At 43.5% G+C, this 24,910-nt stretch overlaps 1 protein-coding gene across 1 annotated transcript in view; it reads left to right on the top strand.

The window, feature by feature from the left end:
- The window catches only part of LOC149461685 (uncharacterized), a 41,479-nt gene extending 18,741 nt beyond the window's left edge, over positions 1-22,738 (top strand). The window contains exons 4-5 of the mRNA XM_089677925.1: positions 11,364-11,488; positions 22,077-22,738. Coding sequence (XP_089534051.1) covers positions 11,364-11,488; positions 22,077-22,212 — 261 coding nt within the window. The 3' untranslated portion in view covers positions 22,213-22,738. The remainder of the gene's footprint in view (positions 1-11,363; positions 11,489-22,076) is intronic.
- The last annotated feature ends 2,172 nt before the right edge of the window (positions 22,739-24,910 follow it).

Below are 24,910 nucleotides of genomic sequence, written 5' to 3'. Positions count from 1 at the left end.
AAACAAACAGAGGGAGATCCATTGTCCTCCATATAGGCAGATTGGTAGTGGGGTGTAAACAGACAATGAAGTCTGTTTACACCCGGCCACTCATAGAGCAGAGCGGGCCCTGTCTGTGTCCGCTGTGCATAAACTGAGTGGACACGGACCTCTCATCCGCCCGCTCTGCTCAGACCAGCAGGGTATGAGCAAATAGAGCCCATGCTGATCAAAACGGAAGGCGCCTGTGTGAAAGAAGCCTGGGGGGGGGGGGCACCTTTTCCCTCATTATCAGTGCAAGCGGGCAATAATCCTCTGACTACCAATGTAAGGTAAATGTCAATGGGGAACATTTATTAATTATGTTGCATGACAATGCAAAGCTAAAAAGGAACAGCAAGATGCGTGATGACACAGATTTGATACAAGGTTATAGCCTAAATCATAAATTCCTCCTTTTCTTGTGCCAGCAGCTAAATGAAACCAGACCCTGACCACACATTATGTGTCTGTTTAGAGTGAAAATCTGTCTCATCTTCAATTAAAAACATGTCTTAAAGTGGCATTGACATCTTCCCGACCGCCCTATAGCTGAAATACTGCTACAGGGCACTACAAGTGCGGAAAATCATCTATTTATACGTGATTTCGCATTTCCGGGTAGGGGGCATGTGCGAGCCGCGCGTGCGCCCTACCGCGCCGCCATTTGTGGCCGCAGATGTCAATCACCGGGTCTCAGCCGGTGATTACTCGCCAGTGTACGGTGATTACCGAGGATCTCCGATGGGGAGGAGGACTGTTTTGTTTACTAACAGTTCTCCTCCCTGTCAGCTCGGGCACACTGGTTTGGATGGCTGTGTACAGCACAGCCATCTAAAGGAGTGTGCTTACAGTGAAGCACACTGACACGGCCCCCTAGTAAAACACTCCCTGCACACAGTTAACCCTTTGATCGCCCCTTATGTTAACCTTTTCCTGCCCAGTGCCATTAGTACAGCGTCAGTGTTTTTTTTTAGCACTGATCACTGTATTGGTGTCACTGGGGATGTCAGTGACACCACGTCAGTTCACCCCAGTGTCAGAATTTCCGCAGCAGTCCTGCTATAAGTCGCTAATCACTGCCATTACTAATATTAAAAATAAATAAATTCCAGTATCTATACCACCATTTGTAAACTCTATAACTTTCACGTAAACCAAGTAATTTACACGTATTGGGATTTTTTTTAGCAAAGACATGTAGCAGAATACGTTTTGGCCTAAATTTGTGCCGAAATTTGATTTTTAAATTTTTTTTACTGGACATGTTTAATGGCAAAAAGTAAAAAATATTGTTATCCTCAGGAGGGCACATGGTTAAATACGATTTCTGTAAAAAAAAATTAAAAATTTTATCAGGACATGTAGATTGTCATGAGGGACAAGTAGATTGGGACACCGATTTAGACCCTGCACAAGTAGTTTTTTCAAAACTTTCCACACCCCTGTATAGGTACGCTTTATTAAAAGATGACTGACATCCCAAGATTCCCCCCCAACCAAGACACTCACCCTAGGTTCACATCTGTGTGGGTGGTGCCGCTGCGGCTCCGCATCAAAATCCGTGCAGCCGCACTCCTCGCACAGAGAAAATGCAGACCCGCAGGCGGGTGCCATTAATTCTAATGGCATGCCGCCCGCACTGGAAAACGCAACCATACTGGGAACGGAGGTTCCAGTGCAGGCAGCGCTTTCCAAAGAAGTGCAGGGACTTCTTCCCTGCATGTCACAGGCACGGGAGTCCATTCAAATGAATGGGCTCTCGTGCCCGCAGAAAACGCAGCCCGCCCGGTCACATATATGTGAACCGGGGGTCAATATGCAGCTTCTGGCTTCCAGGATTTTGCTCTGGAAAGGCTCCCCCATCCTGCCGTGCAGTTTACCATGCCAGTAGCCCTGCAGAGGGTATGTAGCAGAGCTCCATCTTCAGAGCTGGAAGCCAGTCTTTACGTTTTGGATATTTAAGAATACAGGACCTTCTTTGTGTCTATTTTTTTTATTTCAGTTTATGAAAATTTTAAACTTTGCAACTGTGGCTACACGACAGACTAGTAGCAGGAATTACAGCAGTATCTTAGCAAAGGCTGATTGTGCACAGCTGCCTTTCTCAACCTATTTAATATGAAACAACTATTGATCTAACATTTAGGTCTCAAGAAACCCCTGTCAATAATAACTTTATTCACAGCTCAGGGCACGTTAGCACGTTAGCTTCCCACATCAGTGGGAAGAATGCCACTTACTTGATGGCCAACAGGAAAGTGTCCCCCTTACAGATAGCTGAAAAGATCATTGGTGTCAGCGGTAACTTCCCAGAGAGGCCAAAAATTGCTCAGTGCTCAAGGAACCCCTATTAACTTCTGGAGGAGCCCTTGTCGAGAAAGGCTAGTGTATAGGTAAATTAGCTTTACATAAACTTGAGCTACAAATTTGTTAAGTTTAAAAGTGCAGTGCAATTATCAATCAAATTATATCCACTAGAAATTTATAGAGAACAAGATTACCAACCATATACCATATATGTCCTCAATATCCACACATAAATATTATGACTGCACCAAACTGCAACACAATCCCAAACAAAGAAAAATGTGTAGGTATGTATATATACAGTTGTGTTAAAAATAATAGCAGTGTGTTGAAAAAAGTGAATAAAGCTCAAAATCCTTCTAATAGCTTTTATTTCCCTACACACAAATGCATTGGGAACACGACACATTCTATTCCAAATCAAAACATGAAGAAACATTTATCAAATTTGTGTTGTTCCTCTAAAGAAAATTGAAGAATTGTGAATATTAGACTGTTCAAAAAAATAGCAGTGTTTGTATTCTTCTTTACAAACTCAAACATTCTCTATATAAACTGAAAAATGTTTGAAGATTTTGCTTTCCTTTGAATCACTTAATGAATATTTGGTTGTAGTCGCACTGTTTCTGAGAACTGCTGTACATCTGTGTTGCATGGAGTCACCCAACTTCTGGCCCCTGTGATCAGGTATTCCAGCCCAGGATGATTGGACTACATTCCACAGTTCTTCTCTATTTCTTGGTTTTGTCTCAGAAACTGCATTTTTGATGTCACCCCACAAGTTTTCTATTTGATTAAGATCCGGGATTGGGCTGGCCACTCCATAACGTCAATCTGGTTGGTCTGGAACCAAGATGTTGCACGTTTACTGGTGTGTTTGGGGTCGTTGTCTTGTTGGAACACCCATTTCAAGGGCATTTCCTCCTCAGCATAAGGCAGCACGACCTCTTCAAGTATTCTGATGTATTCAAACTGATCCATGATCCCTGGTATGCGATAAATAGGCCCAACACCGTAGTATGAGAAACATCCCCATATCATGATGCTTGCACCACCATGCTTCACTGTCTTCACAGGGTACTGTGGCTTGAATTCAGTGTTTGGGGGTCGTCTGACAAACTGTCTCCGCCCACTAGACCCAAAAAGAACAATCTTACTTTCATCAGTCCACAAAATGTTGCGCCATTTCTCTTTAGGCCAGTCAATGTGCTCTTTGGCAAATTGTAACCTCTTCAGCACACGTCTTTTTTTCAACAGTGGGACTTTGCGGGGGCTTCTTGCAGATAGCTTGGCTTCACATAGGCGTCTTCTAATTGTAACAGTACTCACAGGGAACTTTACACCTTCTTTCATCTTCCTGGAGCTGATTGTTGGCTGAGTCCTTGCCATTTTGGCTATTCTTCTATCCATATGAATGGTAGTTTTTCGCTTTCTTCCACGTCTTTCAGGTTTTGGTTGCCATTTTAAAGCATTTGTGTTCATTTTAGCTGAGCAGCCTATCATTTTCTGCACTTCTTTATATGTTTTCCCCTCTCCAATCAACTTTTTAATCAAGGTATGCTGTTCTTCTGAACAATGTCTGGAACGACCCATTTTCCTCAGAATTTCAGAGAGAAATGCGCTGTAACCAGCATGTACAACATTTGCTGCCTTCCTTCCTTAAATAAGGGCAATGCCACCTGTTTTTCAAAGAATGAATGACCTCACTAATAGAACTCCACACTGCTATTATTTTGAACATGCCCCTTTCAATTAGTGATTCAATTACACAGAATCAGCAGCATGCATGTCATGACTGTTGGGTCTGTTGGATTTCTATTACTCTACTACACCTGCTAGTAAATTATTTGCCATGTAGAAATATCATGTCTGACTGCTATTATTTTGAACACAACTGTATGTGTGTGTGTGTGTATATATATATATATATATATATATATATATATATATATATATATATATATATATATATATATATATACATACAAACACACACACAACGGGTAAAATAAGTATTGAACACGTCACCTTTTTTTTCAGTAAATATATTTCAAAAGGTGCTATTAATATGAAATTTTCACCACACGTCGTTAACCCATGAAATCCATACATACAAAGAAACCAAAACAAATAAGTTCAGAAATTATGTTTTGTGTAAAAACATGGAATGACTCAGGGAAAAAGTATTGAAAGTTAGCTGAAATGTATTTAATACTTCATAGAAAACCCTTTGTTGGTAATGAGAGCTTTAAGACGCCTCCTGTATGGAGAAACTAGTCGCATACATTGCTCAGGTGTGATTTTTGCCCATTTTTCTGCACAAACAGTTTTCAAATCTTGAAGGTTCTGTGGGCCTCTTTTATGAACTCTGATCTTTACTTCTTTCCATAGATTTTCTATAGGATTGAAGTCAAGTGATTGGCTGGGCCATTGTAGCAGCTTTATGACCCCAACAGTGCTCACTGGAACATTTAGAAGTTTAGAAATCCTTCTGTAACCAATGCCATCAGTATGTTTTGCAGCAATAAGGTTGCAAAGGTCTTGAGAGAACTCTTTCCTTTACCCATCATGAGATGTGACACCTTGGTAATGAGATACCTTTAATAGGCCATCAGTTGAGACTGAACCAGCTGACATTAATTTGCACTGACAAGGGGCAGGATTGTTTTCTAATTACTGATAGATTTCAGCTGGTGTATTGGCTTTCCATGCCTTTTTTCACCTCTCCTTCTTCATGTGTTCATTACTTTTTCCATGTGTCATTCTATTTTATTACACATAACTTAATTTTGGAACGTATTTGTTTTGGTTTCTTTGTATGTATGGATTGCATGGGTTGTTAACGACATGTGGTGAAAATTTCATATTAATAATAACTTTTGAAATATGTTTACTGAGAAAAATGGTGTTGTGCTGTTATATCTATCTACACTATATTGCCAAAAGTATTGGGACTCCTGCCTTTACACGCACATGAAATTTAATGGCATCCCAGCCTTAGTCCGTAGGGTTCAATATTGAGTTGGCCCCGCCCTTTGCAGCTAGAACAGCTTCAACTCTTCTGGGAAGGCTGTCCACAAGGTTTAGGAGGGTGTCTATGGGAAGGTTTGACCATTCTTCCAGAAGTCCATTTGTGAGGTCAGGCACTGATGTCGGATGAGAATGCCTAGCTTGCAGTCTCCACTCTAATTCATCCGAAAGGTGTTCTATCGGGTTGAGGTCAGGACTCTGTGCAGGCCAGTCAAGTTCCTCCACCCCAAACTGGCTCATCCATGTCTTTATGGACCTTGCTTTGTGCACTGGTGTGCAGTCATGTTGGAACAGGAAGGGGCCATCCCCAAACTGTTCCCTCAAAGTTGGGAGAATTAAATTGTCCAAAATGTCTTGGTATGCTGATGCCTTAAGAGTTCCCTTCACTGGAACTAGGGGCCAAGCCCAACCCCTGAAAAACAACCCCACACCTTAATCCCCCCTCCACCAAACTTTACACTTGGCACAATGCAGTCAGGCAAGTACCATTCTCCTGGAAACCGCCAAACCCAGACATATCCATCGGATTGGCAGACAGAGAAGCGTGATTGGTCACTCCAGAGAACAAGTTTCCACTGCTCTACAGTCCAGTGGCGGCGTGCTTTACACCACTGCATCTGACACTGTGCATTGCACTTGGTGATGTAAGGCTTGGATGCAGCTGCTCGGCCATGGAAACCCATTCTATGAAGCTCTCTACACACTGTTGTTGTGCTAATCTGAAGGCCACATGAATTTTGGAGGTCTTTAGCTATTGACTCTGCAGACAGTTGGCGACTTCTGCGCACTGTGTGCTTCAGCATGCGCTGACCCCGCTCTGTCAGTTTTCATGGCTCAGTTGCTGTTGTTCCCAGTTTCTTCCACTTTGTTATAATACCACTAACAGTTGAGCGTGGAATATTTAGTAACAAGGAAATGTCACGGATGGACTTATTGCACAGGTGGCAACCTATCATGGTACCACACTTGTATTTACTGAGCTCCTGAGAGCGACCCATTCTTTCACAAATGTTTGTAGAAGCAGTCTGCATGCCTAGGTGCTTGATTTTATAGACCTGTGGCCATGGAAGTGATTGGAACACCTGAATCCATTGATGAATGATTTGGCAATATAGTGTGTGTGTGTGTGTGTGTATATATAGAGAGAGATATCTATATATAGTCCATGCGTTCATAGTTCTTAATGAAGTACTCAATTATAAGTGCACAAGATTGTAACACAGTCTCAAATCGAATACGTTTATACAAATATATAGGTCATGCGTTTATAATTCTTAATACAGTGCTTAAAACCTCCACCTTGTGTCTGCGTGATCTCAAGGCACAAGGTTTAAACACTGTATTAAGAATTATAAATGTGTCACCTACATATACAGTTGTGCTCAAACGTTTGCACACCCTGACAGAAATCGTGAAATTTTGGGAATATTGAGAATATTACTGATCATGCCAAAAAACTGAGACAGTGATCATATGAAGCCATTTATTATCAAATAGTTGTTTGGCTCCTTTTTAAATCATAATGATAACAGAAATTACCCAAATGGCCCAGATCAAAAGTTTACATACCCTGGAATGTTTGGCCTTAGTACCGACACACAAGGTGACACATACAGGTTAACATAGCAATTAAAATATAATTTTCCACATCTGTGGATTTTTAAATTGCAATTAATTTGTTAGCTTTCGCATGGATGCACTGAGCAGGCTAGATACTGAGCCATGGGGAGCAGAAAAGAACTGTCAAAAGACCTGTGTAACAAGGTAATGGAGCTTTATAAAGATGGGAGTGGTATATAAAAAGATATCCAAAGCCTTGAATATACCAGTCTGTACCGTTCAATCACTTATTAAGAAGTGGAACATTCAGAGATCTCTTGATACCAAGCCAAGGTTAGGAAGATGAAGAAAGATTGCAGCCACACCAGATTTGTGGAGTGCACGACTAATACTTGTCCTGTGGACAGATTCTCCCACCTGAGCTGTGGATCTCTGCAGTTCCTCCAGAGTAACCATAGGTCTCTTGACTGCTTCATTGATTCATGCTCTCCTTGCCCGGCCTGTCAGTTTAGATGGACGGCCATGTTTCGGTAGGTTTGCAGTTGTGCCATACTCTTTCCATTTTCGGATGATGGATTGAACAGTGCTCTATGAAATGTTCAAAGCTTGGAATATTTTTTTTAAAACCTAACTCTGCTTTAAATTTCTCCACAACTTTATCCCTGACCTGTCTGGAGTGTTCCTTGGCCTTCATGATGCTGTTTGTTCACTAATGTTCTCTAACAAACCTCTGAGGGCTTCACAGAACAGCTGTATTTATACAGAGATTACATTACACACAGGTGGACTCTATTTACTAATTAGGTGACATCTAAAGGCAATTGGTTGATTTTAGTTAGGGGTGTCAGAGTAAAGGGGGCTGAATACAAATGCATGCCACATTTTTCCCATATTTATTTGTATAAAATCTTGAAAACCATTTCCCGTTTTCCTTCCACTTCACAATTATATGCCACTTTGTGTTGGTCTATCACATAAAATCCCAATAAAATACATTTACGTTTTTGGTTGTAACATGACAAAATGTGGAAAATTTCAAGGGGTATGAATACTTTTTCAAGGCACTGTATATTGGTAATAATCTTGTTCACTATAAATTTCTAGTAGATATAATTTCATTGATAATAATTGTGCTGCACTTTTAAACATAACAAATTTAAGTTGGATGTGGGAACACATAACAGTGTACAGCAGCAATATTGAAGGATATAAGGTTTTGATGCAAATGTAATTTTTGATGATCAAACAAAACAAAAACAGGGGTGCCACCTCCAACTCCACAATATTAATGGGGAAAAGCCGCTTTAAGAGTAATAACTATACATCTTGGTCTAAGAAAAGGGCTACTCATATCAATTGTTACAATAAATTCTTCTCACATATATTAATTATAATACACACCAATCAACATCAACAAAGTGTCAAAATAAATATGAAAGTGTCCATAAAGAAGAAAAGTTCATGTAATAATCCCACAAAATAGCTATCCACACCATGTGCCCAAACAAAGATCAAGTGATCCAATAATGTAAGTGTGTTCACAGCGTGAAGTGAGAGTAATAACTCACCAGACATTAAAGTGTTACTAAACCCCGGACCCTGCATTCACTATATCTGGTCTCCCCAGACCCTGCATTCACTATATCTGGTCTCCCCGGACCCTGCATTCACTATATCTGGTCTCCCCAGACCCTGCATTCACTATATCTGGTCTCCCCAGACCCTGCATTCACTATATCTGGTCTCCCCAGACCCTGCATTTACTATATCTGGTCTCCCAGGACCCTGCATTTACTATATCTGGTCTCCCCAGACCCTGCATTTACTATATCTGGTCTCCCAGGACCCTGCATTCACTATATTTGGTCTCCCCGGACCCTGCATTCACTATATCTGGTCTCCCCGGACCCTGCATTCACTATATCTGGTCTCCCTGGACCCTGCATTCACTATATCCGGTCTCCCCGGACCCTACATTCACTATATCTGGTCTCCCTGGACCCTGCATTCACTATATCTGGTCTCCCCAGACCCTGTATTCACTATATCTGGTCTCCCTGGACCCTGCATTCACTATATCTGGTCTCCCCAGACCCTGTATTCACTACATCCGGTCTCCCCGGACCCTGCATTCACTATATCTGGTCTCCCCGGACCCTGCATTCACTATATCCGGTCTCCCCTGACCCTGCATTCACTATATCTGGTCTCTCCGGACCTTGCATTCACTATATCTGGTCTCCCCGGACCCTGCATTCACTATATCTGGTCTCCCAGGACCCTGCATTCACTATATTTGGTCTCCCCGGACCCTGCATTCACTATATCTGGTCTCCCCGGACCCTGCATTCACTATATCTGGTCTCCCAGGACCCTGCATTCACTATATCCGGTCTCCCTGGACCCTGCATTCACTATATCTGGTCTCCCCGGACCCTGCATTCACTATATCCGGTCTCCCCGGACCCTGCATTCACTATATCTGGTCTCCCTGGACCCTGCATTCACTATATCTGGTCTCCCCAGACCCTGTATTCACTATATCTGGTCTCCCCAGACCCTGCATTCACTACATCCGGTCTCCCCGGACCCTGCATTCACTATATCCGGTCTCCCCAGACCCTGCATTCACTATATCCGGTCTCCCCTGACCCTGCATTCACTATATCTGGTCTCTCCGGACCTTGCATTCACTATATCTGGTCTCCCCGGACCCTGCATTCACTATATCTGGTCTCCCAAGGCAAATCATATTCCACTATATCAAAGTGACCAATATCCTCACAGTCTTCCACATGGCAGATTCTTGCAAACAGGGTGAAACAGCACAAAGAAAGAGGTTTTGTACACCTTTGCCTCCAAAGTCCTCGCTTTGGGGTTGGTGATGTGACTCCAGTAGGGTTCTGGCAAAGTTGGGGTTCCCAAATTTCATGAGAGTGCACTCCTGCCCTATGCCGGTGTACTTGCCTCTCCTGTGGTGAAGCTCCTTCCTACAGGTTGTAAATCGTCTATAAGAAGGAGGGTTTGTGCTGTTTCACCCCGCTTGCTAGAATCTGCCATGTGGAAGACTGTGAAGATATTGGTCACTTTGGTATAGTGGAATATGATTTGCCTTCTGACATTTAAAGTGTTATTCAACCCACAACAGTAAAATCAGTCTGTACATGCAGTAAAGCATTCTTGTTATACTCACTTTGGAACCTAAGGGGTAATCCTCTGCATTGTGTAAAATTGCTGTTTGATCCTGACTTCTCTGATCCTCCCCTTCTTGCAGTGCCCCCTCTTATCTCCGGATAAGATATATTGTGTGGAGACACTCTGCACATGGTCAGTTTAGTGTGTATTGCTAGAGAGTTTTTTTTTTTTCTTGGGAGGGTGCATGTGATCAGCACAGGGCCAATCAGCACTGCCCAGACAGAGGTCAGGGGTTCTGCATCATCCTAGAAGAGAAAAAAACTCCTCCTACAAGGCTTCACCAGTGCTCTTCTGAACACTGATAGAAGTCATAAGACTGCTCTAACTGCTGATGAGAAAAGATATTTAGTTTATATTTACTAAAATAATTGCATTTCCGTGTACTGTGGGAGACCAGATATAGTGAATGCAGGGTCCGGGGAGACCGGGTATAGTGAATGCAGGGTCCGGGGAGACCGGGTATAGTGAATGCAGGGTCCGGGGAGACCGGATATAGTGAATGCAGGGTCCGGGGAGACCGGATATAGTGAATGCAGGGTCTGGGGAGACCGGATATAGTGAATGCAGGGTCTGGGGAGACCAGATATAGTGAATGCACGGTCTGGGGAGACCAGATATAGTGAATGCAGGGTCCAGGGAGACCAGATATAGTGAATGCATGGTCCGGAGAGACCGGATATAGTGAATGCAGGGTCCGGGGAGACCAGATATAGTGAATGCAGGGTCCGGGGAGACCAGATATAGTGAATGCAGGGTCCGGGGAGACCGGAAATAGTGAATGCAGGGTCCGGGGAGACCAGATATAGTGAATGCAGGGTCCGGGGAGACCAGATATAGTGAATGCAGGGTCCGGGGTTTAGTAACACTTTAATGTCTGGTGAGTTATTACTCTCACTTCACGCGGTGAACACACATTATTGGATCACTCAATCTTCGTTTGGGCACATGGTGTGGACAGCTATTTTGTGGGATTACAATATGAACTTTTCTTCTTTATGGACACTTTCATATTTATTTTGACACTTTGTTGATGTTGATTGGTGTGTATTATAATTAATTTATGAGAAGTATTTATTATAACAATTGATATGAGTAGCCCTTGTCTTAGACCAATAAATGTAATTTGTGGTAGCTCAGGGAATCATTTTTAGTTTTGAGCTAGAAATTGCATGCATTTAAATTTGTGGGGGATATCTAGATCACATTATGAGGGTGTTTCATGTCTATTTTTCTCTATCTGATTGTCACAGGTTGAGCAGCTAAAGCAACAGATATCACAAATGGATTCTGAAATGAGCCTATTGAGGATTGAAGTGGAACAGCTAAGGAAGGAGACGCAGAACACAACCTCAGCCAGTACATCAAGAGATAAAAGGTATTCCCAGCTCTTTTCATAGTGTCTCCATTGTTTTACCAGATCACATTATTATGTGGTACTGACTTCATACAGCTTCATTCATATAACATTACAAATTAATAGAATATTTTTTTGTTAGTTCTGGTTCACACGTGTGCATTTTGTGATGCATTTTTAGCACGTGTCTTCACATGTGAAAGTGAATGACGTTGCTGTAGAGGGCGTTCAGGTAGATGCGTCAGAGCCACAGTGCAAATTTGAAAAAGGGTCCTGTGCGATTTTTGAACTGTGAGATCTGAATTTGCAGTCTGTGCATTTCAATGGGAACTGTCAGATTACATTGTGGTTTTCAGTGCATTTCCCTGCCTAATTGATCAGTGCAGAGGAGAGAGGAGTTTTTCAGAAGCTCCTGATTGCCTGCAGTTTCAGCCAGGTACACCAGCCTTTCTCAACCAGGGTGCCTTGAGGTTTCTTCAGGGGTGCCTTGGCAAAATGTCCAAAAATTGACCAAAACATGTATACAATGCAGCAGGTTGATCAAGCCTGCCTCTTAGTTACACAAAGTCACAGATATTCATTGTGCATCATTATGACCTTTTAGCCGCCGGCGTCCTGACAACCAGTGACATCATCAGTTGATCAGGAGAATGTCAGCTGCCTGCACAGCATCCTAGTTTGATCCTCCCCTGCCCCCCTCCATCAATGCTGGGGTCACATCAGCTCAGCGATGGAGAAAAACTGAGGGAGAAGAGAAACCCTGGAATACTAGTCAGTACCAGTGTGCAAAAGTGTATTTGCTTTGGAAGAATAAATCTCCTCTAATGTTGGGTGTCCTACATGTGTGGATGTTGCTGCTAATAGAATAGTTTTTCACATTTTAGAATGAGGTGCCTTGGGACTGTCCATAATTTTTTTTTTATTTCTTGTATCTTTTATTACATTTTCTTTAGAACACACACTGCAAAACAACCATAGATTCTTATTCCATCATACACATACACATTATCCCCATTCCCTTGCAACCCCTCTCCCAGTACAGAAAACCCTGCCCATTTTCGTCTTATCTCTTTCCCCTCCTAAGGACTTTCCATAATTTTAAAGGGTGCCTTGACTGAAAAAAGATGGAGAAACACTGAATTACATATTGGAAAAACGGAGTACACTTGCTGAGCTGTGTGTTAGAGGAAAAGAGGCTGCAGTACGGTTATTGGAGGCTCTTGTGTGCCCTTCTGTCAGCTAGACAGCCGCCTCCTCTGCCTCGGGGTCCTTGTGACCCTGCCGCAGGGACAGAGAGAATTAAAAACCTATGCAGACAGTTGATCCAAAAATGCCAGCAGAATCGCACTACAAAGGCAAACGGTTTTACAACCTAGGCTAGAGCTTGCATATTAACGGAATATTCAGCCAGTACACAATCATGGGTTAGAAATCCTATCATCTTCCTTTGACTGCATATTGAACCCTGTGCTAAAAGGAGAAATACAGCCACATACAACTTTTGTCCAGGTTAAACTTGCAATTTTCAGCGCCCATTGGCATCTCTAGTAACTGGTCCTCCTTTGTGATACATAGACAAAGCTGGAATTTTTATTTTTTTTTATTGGTAATTGAGGGACTTGCTTGAAGCTTGGATAAGCAGCTCCTATGGGCTATACCCGTATTCTCATCACCAGTCCCAAGCTGCAGGATATGGTTAGAGCAGTGTTTCTCAACCTTTTTTCAGTCAAGGCACCCTTTAAAATTATTGACAGTCATGAGGCACCCCATTCTAAAATGTGAAAAACTATTCTAATAGTTTTACCTAATGCAGCAACATCCACACATGTAGGACATCCAACATTAGAGGTGATGTATTCTTCCAAAGCAAATACACTTTTCCACACTGGTACTGACTAGTATTCCAATGTTTCTCTTCTCCCCCAGTTTTTCTCCATCACTGAGCTAATGTGACCCCAGCACTGACAGAGTAGAAGAGGGTCAAACTAGGATGCTGTGCAGGCAGCTGACATCCTCCATATCAGCTGATGATGTCATTGGTTGTCAGGACGCTGGCGGCTAGAAGGTCGTAATGGTGCTCAATGAAAACCTGTGGCTTTGTGTAACTAGAAGGCAGGCTTGTCCCATCCTCTGCCAAGTTTTGGACAATTTTTGGACATTTAGCCAAGGCACCCCTGAAGAATCCTCAAGGCACCCCAGGGTGCCTAGGCACCCTGGTTGAGAAAGGCTGGGTTAGAGACTGGGTACCTGCCACATGAGACTGCTAACATGAAATGATTCTGTATTAATTATTTTTGGGAGAAAAAAAAAATATATACAGTATGTATAAATATTGTGTTTTATCTTTTTTTTTCAAGTTGGGATGTTACATATGAAAATCTTGTATTATCATTTTCAGCCATTAGATGGCACCCTAGACTCCCTCTCCTGGGATTGCCAGGCTATCCTTATCTGCCTTCCTGAATAAGCCTGTTGTTTACTGAGCTAGAGCTGAAATAAAACACAGCTGAATGAGTCAGAGCATTGACTCATCCCCCTCCTCTACCCCTGCCCCCGCCTCTCTCTACTTTCCATCAGCAGTTTGGATCAGAGAGATACAGTCTGAAAGGAAACAGCCTGCTGCGCACGCTCTCTATCTCTCTCTCTCTTTCTCTCTCTCTTTAGAAAACCCAAAATGCTTTGTGAACCCTGCGTCATAAGTGCCTCTTGTGTTAAATGTTTGTTTATAAAAAAAAAAAGGCTTCAAATAAAAATAAATCAGATATCGGCCTAAAAAAAAAACTAAATAAAAAAGAATTTACCCCAAACCATTTTTGTTTTCTCTTTTTTTTCTTGCCAAAGAATAACGATTTACAATAATGTTTGAGGACTCTGTCACTGCAAGTCTTTAACGCGGAGCTCCACCCAAAAGGGGAAGTTCCGCTTTAAGGACTGCTCCCCCGCTCCCCATTAAGGATTGGCACCTTTGGGGGGGCGGGGGGAAGCAGTTACCCGAATTTGACAGGTACCCGCTCCCACTTCTGGTCTGATTGCCTAGACCAGTGGTGGGCAACCTTTTTTTTCAACTGAGCCAAATCTCGCCAAAACCACGATTGAAATTTATTTTGAGAGCCACATTTTTAAAACTGAAAATACATCTCCCATATAGTAATTCATCCCCCATAGTAATTCATCCCCCATATAGTAATTCATCCCCCATAGTAATTCATCCCCCATATAGTGATTCATCCCCCATAGTAATTCATCCCCCATAGTAATTAATCCCCCATATAGTAATTCATCCCCCATAGTAATTAATCCCCCATATAGTAATTCATCCCCCATATAGTAATTCATCCCCCATAGTAGTTCATCCCCCATAGTAATTAATCCCCCATATAGTAATTCATCCCCCATATAGTAATTCATCCCCCATAGTAATTCATCCCCCATATAGTAATTCATCCCCCATATAGTAATTCATCCCCCATAGTAATTCATCCCCCATATAGTAATTCATCCCCCATAGTAATTCATCTCCCCTATAGTAATTCATCCCCCATATAGTAATTCATCCCCCATATAGTAAGTCATCCCCCATAGTAATTCATCCCCCATAGTAATTCATCCCCCATATAGTGATTCATCCCCCATAGTAATTCATCCCCCATAGTAATTAATCCCCCATATAGTAATTCATCCCCCATAGTAATTAATCCCCCATATAGTAATTCATCCCCCATATAGTAATTCATCCCCCATAGTAATTCATCCCCCATAGTAATTCATCCCCCATATAGTAATTCATCCCCCATAGTAATTCATCCCCCATATAGTAATTCATCCCCCATAGTAATTCATCTCCCCTATAGTAATTCATCCCCCATATAGTAATTCATCCCCCATATAGTAAGTCATCCCCCATATAGTAATTCATCTTCCATATAGTAATTCATCCCCCATAGTAATTCATCCCCCATATAGTAATTCATCCCCCATATAGTAATTCATCCCCCATAATAATTCATCCCCCATATAGTAATTCATCCCCCATAGTAATTCACCCCCCATATAGTAATTCATCCCCCATATAGTAATTCATCCCCCATATAGTAATTCATCCCCCATAGTAATTCATCCCCCCTATAGTAATTCATCCCCCCTATAGTAATTCATCCCCCATAGTAATTCATCCCCCATATAGTAATTCATCCCCCCTATAGTAATTCATCCCCCCTATAGTAATTCATCCCCCTATAGTAATTCATCCCCCATATAGTAATTCATCCCCCATATAGTAATTCATCCCCCCTATAGTAATTCATCTCCCATATAGTAATTCATCCCCCATATAGTAATTCATCCCCCCTATAGTAATTCATCCCCCATATAGTAATTCATCCCCCCTATAGTAATTCATCCCCCCTATAGTAATTCATCTCCCATATAGTAATTCATCCCCCATATAGTAATTCATCCCCCATATAGTAATTCATCCCCCATATAGTAATTCATCCCCCCTATAGTAATTCATCCCCCATATAGTAATTTATCCCCCATAGTAATTCATCCCCCATATAGTAATTCATCCCCCATATAGTAATTCATCCCCCATATAGTAATTCATCCCCCCTATAGTAATTCATCCCCCATATAGTAATTCATCCCCCTTAGTAATTCATCCCCCCTATAGTAATTCATCCCCCATATAGTAAGTCCCCCCTGTGTCAATTCACTTACCTTTGCTCCGCGCGTTCCTCTCGCCGTATTCCCGCGCCGTTCTGGTCTTCAGGGCGGACTGTGAGAGGAGAGGAGTTCGTCACGCTGCCCCGCCTACATCCTGGCTGCCCCGCCTACATCCTGACAGCTGCAGAGTCCTGACTTTTGGGGCGGCCGCCCGAGAGGAGGGAGGGGAGCGGGCGCCCGGCACACAGAAGAGCCGCATTTAAGTTTGTAAAGAGCCGCATGTGGCTCGCGAGCCGCGGCTTGCCGACCACTGGCCTAGACAATCGGAAATGGAAGGTGTCCTCCCTCTCTCCCTCCCTGTAGTCTTTTGGAACACGTGACAGGTCCCAGAAGACTACAGGACCATTCAGGAAGCGCAGCACTACTCGCGCATGAGCAGTGGGTACCCGGCTGTGAAGCCGCAAGCTGTCACAGCCCAGTGCTCACACTGAAGATGCCGGCCTCCTTGGAATACAGGACGGCTGGTGAAACGGGCTGCAAGGGACACACCACAGGACCTAGGGACAGGTAAGTGGCTGTTTTTTAAAAGTCAGCAGCTACAGTTTTTGTAGCTGCTGACTTTTATTTTTTGACAGGGTGAGCAGAAACTCCGCTTTAAGTCACTCCATTTGCCCACCAGGCCACTTCTCTTTCCCCAACTTCCTCTAGCTTTGTGACATCCAATGGCATTTTGAAACAGCATGAATAGCATTGATTTTGTCCAGTTATTAGCTTCCTTTGCTGGCAGTGTGCTTAAAATGGCTGTAAAGCTCAGACATGAAATATGAACAAAGCATAACCCTCTATAGTGTTTACTTGTCTCAATCCAGAGCACTAACTGTTATTTCTGTCTGCTGCCCCATTCTCCTGTTATCAGCATGAATCATTTCTGACAAGTTTTCCTGACACCATGAGAAAAATGGTGACGGGAGGGACAGATTGGCAGCCTCAGCTCTGCTCCTGTGAGCTGTATGGTGGTGGTGGGGGGGTGTCTCTTCGATCCAATAATCTCTCAAAGCTCTCCTCACTGCTGTGTGTAATCTCAGCTCTGCTCCCCCTTTTTCTGAACTCTTAAGACAAGCTTTATGGAGTTTGCATGTTCTCCCTGTGACTGCGTGGGTTTCCTCCGGGTACTCTGGTTTCCTCCCATACTCCACAGACATGCTGGTAGGTTTATTGGCTCCTGTCTAAATTGGCCCTAGTATGTGTATGTATGAATGTGAGTTAGGGACCTTAGATTGTACGCTCCTTGAGGGTTAGGGACTGATGTGAATGTACAATATATATGTAAAGCGCTGCGTAAATTGACGGCGCTATATAAGTACCTGAAATAAATAAATTCTGGACTTTGAATGGATGTAGAGAAGAGAATACTACAGATAAACAGGTACAACTTACATAGGAGGATTTGTTTCATCTCTGTGTATCACCTGAGGCCAGTCACTTCACTGGGTTTACAACCACTTTAAAGTGTATCAGGGCACAAAAAAAAAAAGTGTGCAGTACATTCAGTTCAGGGACAAGGTCTTCTGGAGAAGGTGGGTGCCAAACTGCCTCCCCCGCAAGCTGAGGTGGATGAGTCTTGCATGTCCACACGTAGAGTAGGTTTATAGCACGATGATAATCCTGATTACCACCACTAAAAAAATAATCTGGATGGGGGAGGGGATTTTGCGATGTGATTAAACTAGTAGGATTGAGTCATAATGAGCTCTATAACAAGTCAAGATTTCATCAATAATATGATATCCAAAATGCATTCTTTCCCTTGGAAATACTATAGCTCATAACTCTTCACACAGCACTGAAGGAAACTCTTAAAGAATAATCAAAGCATCAGCCTGTTAAACATACTTACTGTACATTGGTCCAGCTCAGACCAATACCTGTGTAGACCATACCTGGCCGATGCCCCTGGAAGCTGGAAATCACAGACACCACTACTCTAGTGATCTCCACTTCCTTCCAGGTCCTGTGCTGAGCAGATGGAGTGATGCCTTGCGAATACAGACCATCAGCCACTCAACACAGGCACCCTTCAGAGAATGTTCTGCATGAAAGCAAAATGTTCTTGATTGGATGAGGTTGAGTTTGTGATGACACCGCCAACACTTCTCCACCTTGTCCAATCAGAGAACGCTTTGCATTCATTAAGAAAATGCAAAGCATTCTCTTAATGGAGCCCATGCTGAGTGGCCAACATCCTGTATTCACAAGGCGTCAGGCCAGCTGCTGAGCATGGGACTCAGAAGCAAGTGAAGATCATTGGAATAGCTTTGTCTACTTCAGTGATTTCCAGTGGCCAGGTATGGTATGTACACAGTCCAAGCTGGACCATTGTAACTATGTATAACATGCCGATACCTGGATCGAATACTATACAGGATTTATACAGCTCCAACAGTTTGCAACTTGAGGGCAGACAGTACAGTTACAATACATTTCAATACAGGAGGAATCAGAGGGCCCTGGTCATTAGAGCTTACAGTCTAAAAGGGAGGGTCAAGAGATACAAAAGGTAATAACTGTGGGGGATGAGCTGATGGAGAAGATAAAGTACTGTTGTTAGGTGGCAGCAGAAGAAGGGTTTTCAGGGATCGTCTAAAGGTAGAGTAGGAGACAGTCGGACAGATTGGGGTATTGAGCTCCAGAGGACAGGAGAGGCTCGGCAGAAGTCCTGGAGATGAGCATGGGTGGGTAACAAGGGAGCTAGAGAGCAGGAGGTTTTGGGAGGAACGAAGAGAACAATTTGGTTGCTATTTTGAGACTAGGTTAGTAATTTAGCTGGGGGGGGCGAGTTGCGGACGGCTTTGTAAACTATTGTTAGTATAATTATCGTGGTTAGGAATTCATCTTTAATTTGTATTTATTAGGAGAAGGAGGAGCGGAGGAAAGCTAATCCTGGAGGTTACTTGTGAAGGTTTATTGAGACTTCAAGGATTCTTTTTTTTTTTTTGTTAGAGAACCTTGGTGGTTAGCTGAGCAGAGAGAGGGGAGGAATGCAGCACAATAACCTTGCAAGGCATTCTCCCAGTCAATGAGTGGCTATAAAAGACTCTGGGAAAAAGGGATTCATGATTACTGGGTGTTCAATTTCAGATTTTTCCCCGAGTTCAGCTAGCCACCACCGTTCTCTTACAAAAACAATCCTGGAAGCCACAATAAATCTTGATGTTTGACACCTGCTAGTTTGGAAGTTTCTCCTGCATTCTCTCCTCATATCACAATACAAAACAAGGGAATAACTGAAGGCATAGCAGCCCATGCAGATGCTATATGGCCTAGAGGTACGGTTGCCACCTCATCCCTTTAAACCAGAACCCATATTCATTACACAGGTTCCGGGGCTGATTAAGGTGGTAATTAAACTCGCTTGGTGTCTTATCTGCATTAAATTAGCCTCAGAACCTGTGTCATTAATATGTGTTCGGTTTTAAAGGGATGAGGTGGCAAACCTACCTGGAGGGCAGAGGTGGCCCAGATGGAATCTGATTTATTAAAAAAATTAGGTCTCTTTTTTTTTTTTTCTTTGTAAAGGTGTTTATGCATTTTTAATAACATAACAACCCAGACTTTACACACTCAGGTCTACAAACTAAGAAAATTATATACAGTAACTCACATTGCCATGCACCCATATGAGACAAAAGTTACCACAAACCAAAGAAATGGACATTTCGACCCATAGGTCACTAATTGAAGGATGGCTCATTCCCATCGTCAACAGCCAAATCTGATCACTAAATGGATCAATCCAAAGTTGCCAAATTTTTGTAAAATGTTTTATAACAAGATCTGCTGTTATATATTATATAATAAAAGTGATTTTAATAGATTTCTTTTTTTAATTAACAAACCTGTTAGGGTACAGGGTGTGTATGTAAATGTGTATTGATGTGTTGTTCTCGGCCACATGGCTATCTATTGTCTTTTGCCATGTGCTGCCCCATTGTTCTGTGTCTTGGTTGGATGGGGAGGGGTGATGATGTGTTTCCTGTTCCTGGTTGTGTTTCCCCGCCCTGTGTATGTAAAATAAAAGAGTTGACTTCCTGTTTTAATAAGAAGAGCTGGGTGCTGTCTATTTCCTAAGAGGTATCTCAAGGGTGTGGTCCGTGGATGGTGTTCAGACAGGGGAAGCTGCGGTATAACGGAATATACCCAAGAGTGGTTCCGGTTCCATTACATTGGTGGCAAGCGGTGGGATTGTGCTTCCAAGCTGTAAACACATCCAAACCACCACCGGGATTTAAGAGCAGGAAAAGACGTCAGTCACCCCAGTGGAGCTATGGACCTGGCATCAGAGTTCCCAGGGCTGCTGCAGACTGTTCTTGCAACATACCCCAGGACTGTGTCTACGGATCAGTACCTGGAGCTCAGGCAGCGGATTTGGGAGGTCCTTTGGAGAGGAGCCATCCAGGCTGCTGGTATGGAGAAAGGCAAGTGGTATCCAACCCCAGAGGAAAGGGCCAGGGACCATTGGAAGTTACGGATGCCATTCCTGGGAGAGCGACCCCAGGCGCAATGGGTGACTGAGTAGGACAGGCTGGTTCATCAGGAGATACAACTGGACAATAGATATCGGGCTCTGCGGTGGTACGCAGAGCAGGAGTATTTAGGGGAGGCAACAGAATGCTCTCCTGAGGGACATGACTTTGGTGGGCCTGGATTGCTGTGGGAGAGCCTTACAAATCTTTTTGTGTTTGGCGATGAAGGAGAACCCACCCTGAAGAAGTTGCGAGAAGGCAGAGAGGCTATGTTCGGTCTCACAGGGGTCTCAGAGCTTGAACCAGGTCTGGAATACCCGCTGACGAAAGAACTGGATCTAGAAAGGGCATACAGGCAACTGCTAGGACATGTTCGGCAGCATGCCCAAGAATCAGCAGTGGAAATTCCAGAGACTGGGGATCTGATAGACCTCTTGGCTGAGGAGGAACCAGCAGTAGACCTGGCAACAGGGACAAACAGTACTGAACTCTGCCCAGCACTGGTAATGTCTCCTGAGTTCCACGGACAGGAGATAGTGAACCCCTATCCCCAGACACCAGTTCCAGAGGCTGTGGATTTGATTGACTTTTCTGCTGAGGAGGAACCAGCCGGCACATCTCCAGCAGAAGAGCTGGCACCAGGGCATGGCATTGTCGACCTCTGCCCACAACAACCAGCACCGCAGGAGCTACAGTAAGAGGATGTAAGTGGCACCTCACAACAGCAGCTTGAGCTGATGTCCGCGGATGAGACTACATCCACCACCTGGATACCCCAGGGATGCTGGGCAGTCGGCCCAGATCCCCCACAGAATGATGGAGTCGGCCCAGCCACCCTGTCTTCTCTCCAGTGGCTGAGAGGATTTCAGGGAGAAGGACCAGTCCATACTTCTCCCCAGCGGCGGGTATGTTCTACAGGAGAGGCAGAGGTTGGCTGGGTGAGTAACGCTTGGTGTGGGACAATTTGTTTGGGGTACTGTGTGGGTGCTGACATTGAGGGACTGGAGGTGCAGACTAACTTCAGAGTACATCCGTCTGGGATCTACTCCTGCGTTAGTCTCCTGCCGAAAGGGGAGATATGTGATGGGAGTGACTTTTGGGTGTGGGGGGTCCTCTGTATCATCTCCCCAAATTCTTATGTTTAAGTGACCCTGTGCCTGTTAGGGTACAGGGTGTGTATGTGAATGTCTATTGTGTATTGATGTGTTGTCCATTGTTCTCGGCCACATGGCTATCTATTGTCTTTTGCCATGTGCTGCCCCATTGTTCTGTGTCTTGGTTGGATGGGGAGGGGGTGTTAATGTGTTTCCTGTTCCTGGTTGTGTTTCCCCGCCCTGTGTATATAAGTTGTTGTGTATGTAAAATAAAAGAGTTGACTTCCTGTTTTAATAAGAAGAGCTGGGTGCTGTCTATTTCCTGAGGGATCTCAAGGGTGTGGTCCGTGGATGGTGTTCGGACAAGGGAAGCTGCGGTATAACGGAATATACCCAAGAGTGGTCGAGTTCCGGTTCCGTTACAGACTCATTGGCTGTGATTGACAGAAGTAGGAGCCAATGACTTCCACTGCTATGTGAACCAATGAGGAGAGAGACACCCGGGAGAGTCACTTCTCTCATGGACATCTCTGGATTGAGATGGGGTTCAGGTAAGTATAAGGGGAAGATGCTGGGGGAGGAGCTGCACCCAGAAGGTTTTTTACCTTAATGCACAGAATGCATAAGGTAAAAATCCTTGAGCCTGTAGAACCACTTTAACAAAGAAGTAGGGCTCCCCCCCTGACTTTGAAGTCAGGATCTTTCCCCAGCCTGGACCGATAGAGTGATGCCAGCCGTCAGCGGACTTCAGTCTGCTCTTAGCTGAAAACGGGTCACAGGAATGCAGAATGAACTGCACTCCTGTGATCCACAGGAGAAGTACAGCCAAAAGCGCTTTGGATGTACTTCTCCTTTAATATCGTAAGTGTGGATAAAAGACCATCAACTACTAGACCCACTAACTGAGTAAACTTGAGAGATATGCGTGCCTTCCCAGTTTAGAAGGATACTTTTCCTAGCGTAGAACAGAACTAGACAAAATAAGGTCTTTAGCTCACTGGAAGATTCAATGGTGTCTATAGACTCAGTAGAGCAAGTTCTGGGGTTTGGAGACCCCTATAGCCTAAGTCTGTATCCAAAAAATAGACAAATTGAGTCCGGAATGCAGAAACATATCCAAAATCACATTGAAAGTGTCCATAGGTGATACAGAACATCTTTGACAGTCAGCATCTGCTGTTAAGTATGTTATGTAGCCTCTGTAGGGTTTAATATAATTTGTGTATGAATTTAAATTGAATACGCTTGTCAGCTGTACTAATAGTGTCCTTAAAACAATTCAATATCGTCCCAGTGGTCATCATCCAAGTATGGGATAAAAAATGAGATCTATTTTCTATCAATAGTATCAATCCACCCACCCAAACCAGTTCAAGTGTATATTGCCAATTACATCAGTTTTAGTGAGGGGGGCCACCAATGTTAGCGACTATTAATAGGGGTAGTATATAAACTACTGATCACCAATGTTTTAAATGCTTATTTCAGGGTTAAATGAGAAGCATGGGAATACAAAAGAACAGACATACATATTTACCTACCTACCTGCTGCAGCTGTCGCCCGCCAGCTCTAAGACTGAGAACTGAACCATCACATGTTCGTTGATCGCTCGGTTCTCAGTCCACCCTGAGCAGAGAGCAGTGACTGCCAGTCACTGCTCTGTGCTCTGACCATCCAGAATTTGCTGGGCATGGGCAGGAGTGGCTGGGTCAGGCTCTCAGTGGTGCACAGAGAGGCTGAGCCAGCTGCTATTGAGGCATCTGGGTGGATCCCAACATTATTGTGGGGATCCTTCCTGAGTCTGGAGCGGCTCTCTGATGTCAGCCGACAGTGGGCTTTAGTGATGACAGCTGCAGCTTTGTTCATTGATGAATAGTTTTATAATTTTATTCTAATTTTATTGTTTAAAACAGAGATTGCAGAGTATCAGAGGAGCTGGAAATTGATGATGGAACTATGCATGCAACCTACAGGAAGACTCATAAAAGGCAAGTCTGGGTACCTTCAATATTGACCACATCAGCAAATCTGGCCTGGGGTCTTTGTTAGCTTTCAGCCTATTATCTCAGCTGAGATTTGGGTTGGCTTGATTTGGTCCTCCAGCTGATATCTTACAAATTCTCTTAAGCCAGCCATAGACAAATCGAAATTCCTGCTGAACCGTCTGAATTTCGATCCATCTATGGGCAGGCTGGTTGTACTGAAGTCAATCTACAGCCAGCTTGACGGGGTTTTTTTTTTTTGTTCTATCCTTGACAGCAGCTATAGCTGCCAGCAGTGATCATTGTATTCTGACGGTGGGGAAACGTCCCGCTGTCAGAATACAATAGCGCAGGAGGAGGGACTCCCCCATCAATACTGACTCTGTTGATGGGGGAATCAAGCTATTTTCTTTCCTTCAACTTGTGGTGAAAGAAAATAGCAAAACGTATGACCTGTCATAGTACTTTAGCCCAATCCCTTGTCCAAAGCTGGATGCGTACAGAACATAATACCACAAGAAAATGACAAGCTCACCCCATTTGACCTCCACTTGCATCTTCTTACCTTCTTCACCTGATCATCATTTTTACAGGTGTAAGATTTGAAAGGTGTTGACTAATGGGCCTCTTCTGCTCTGCTTCTACCCTCTGTGTCAGTATTTTCTTTTTCTTTTCAGGATTGTCTGGAATGCAGCTTACTTGCTTGCATTGTGCTTAAGGAGACTAACTCAACTGTGTACTGTCCATTATACTTTTTTTAATACTTCAGGATGAAGAGGGGAGGACAGTAATATGAACAGCTGAAAAAGCCTTTATTTGCAAAACAGAGCAGAGCAGTTCATTGTACAGAGGACACTGTAATGCATAGGGGCGTTTTTAGGAAAAATATGTAAAGGTGAACTGACCCGTTAAGCACCTGCGCACTTTGCAAATTTTGGTCAGTTCCTGATGAACTGGCTATGATTCATTCCATGATTGGCTCTGTCACCACCCTCCTATGCAACATTCTTTGATTGGAAAATCAAAGGAGCCACACAGAACATTGTCAGTCCAACAGAGTCTGCATCCAATCAGCTGCGAACTGGAAAAAAAGGCGCTGTGGAAAATGCTCTCAGACGAGCACCTTAGTGGAGGTGCATCTTTATTGGGTGAGATAAAGTAGCAAGTATAATAAAATT

The sequence above is a fragment of the Staurois parvus genome, unplaced genomic scaffold (genome assembly GCF_062004578.1).
Source record: "Staurois parvus isolate SC_StPar_1 unplaced genomic scaffold, SC_StPar_1.0 ptg000195l, whole genome shotgun sequence".
NCBI classification, from domain to species: Eukaryota; Metazoa; Chordata; class Amphibia; order Anura; family Ranidae; genus Staurois; species Staurois parvus.
Note: the sequence above shows the minus strand (reverse complement) of the source record. Positions and strands in the feature narration are given on the sequence as shown.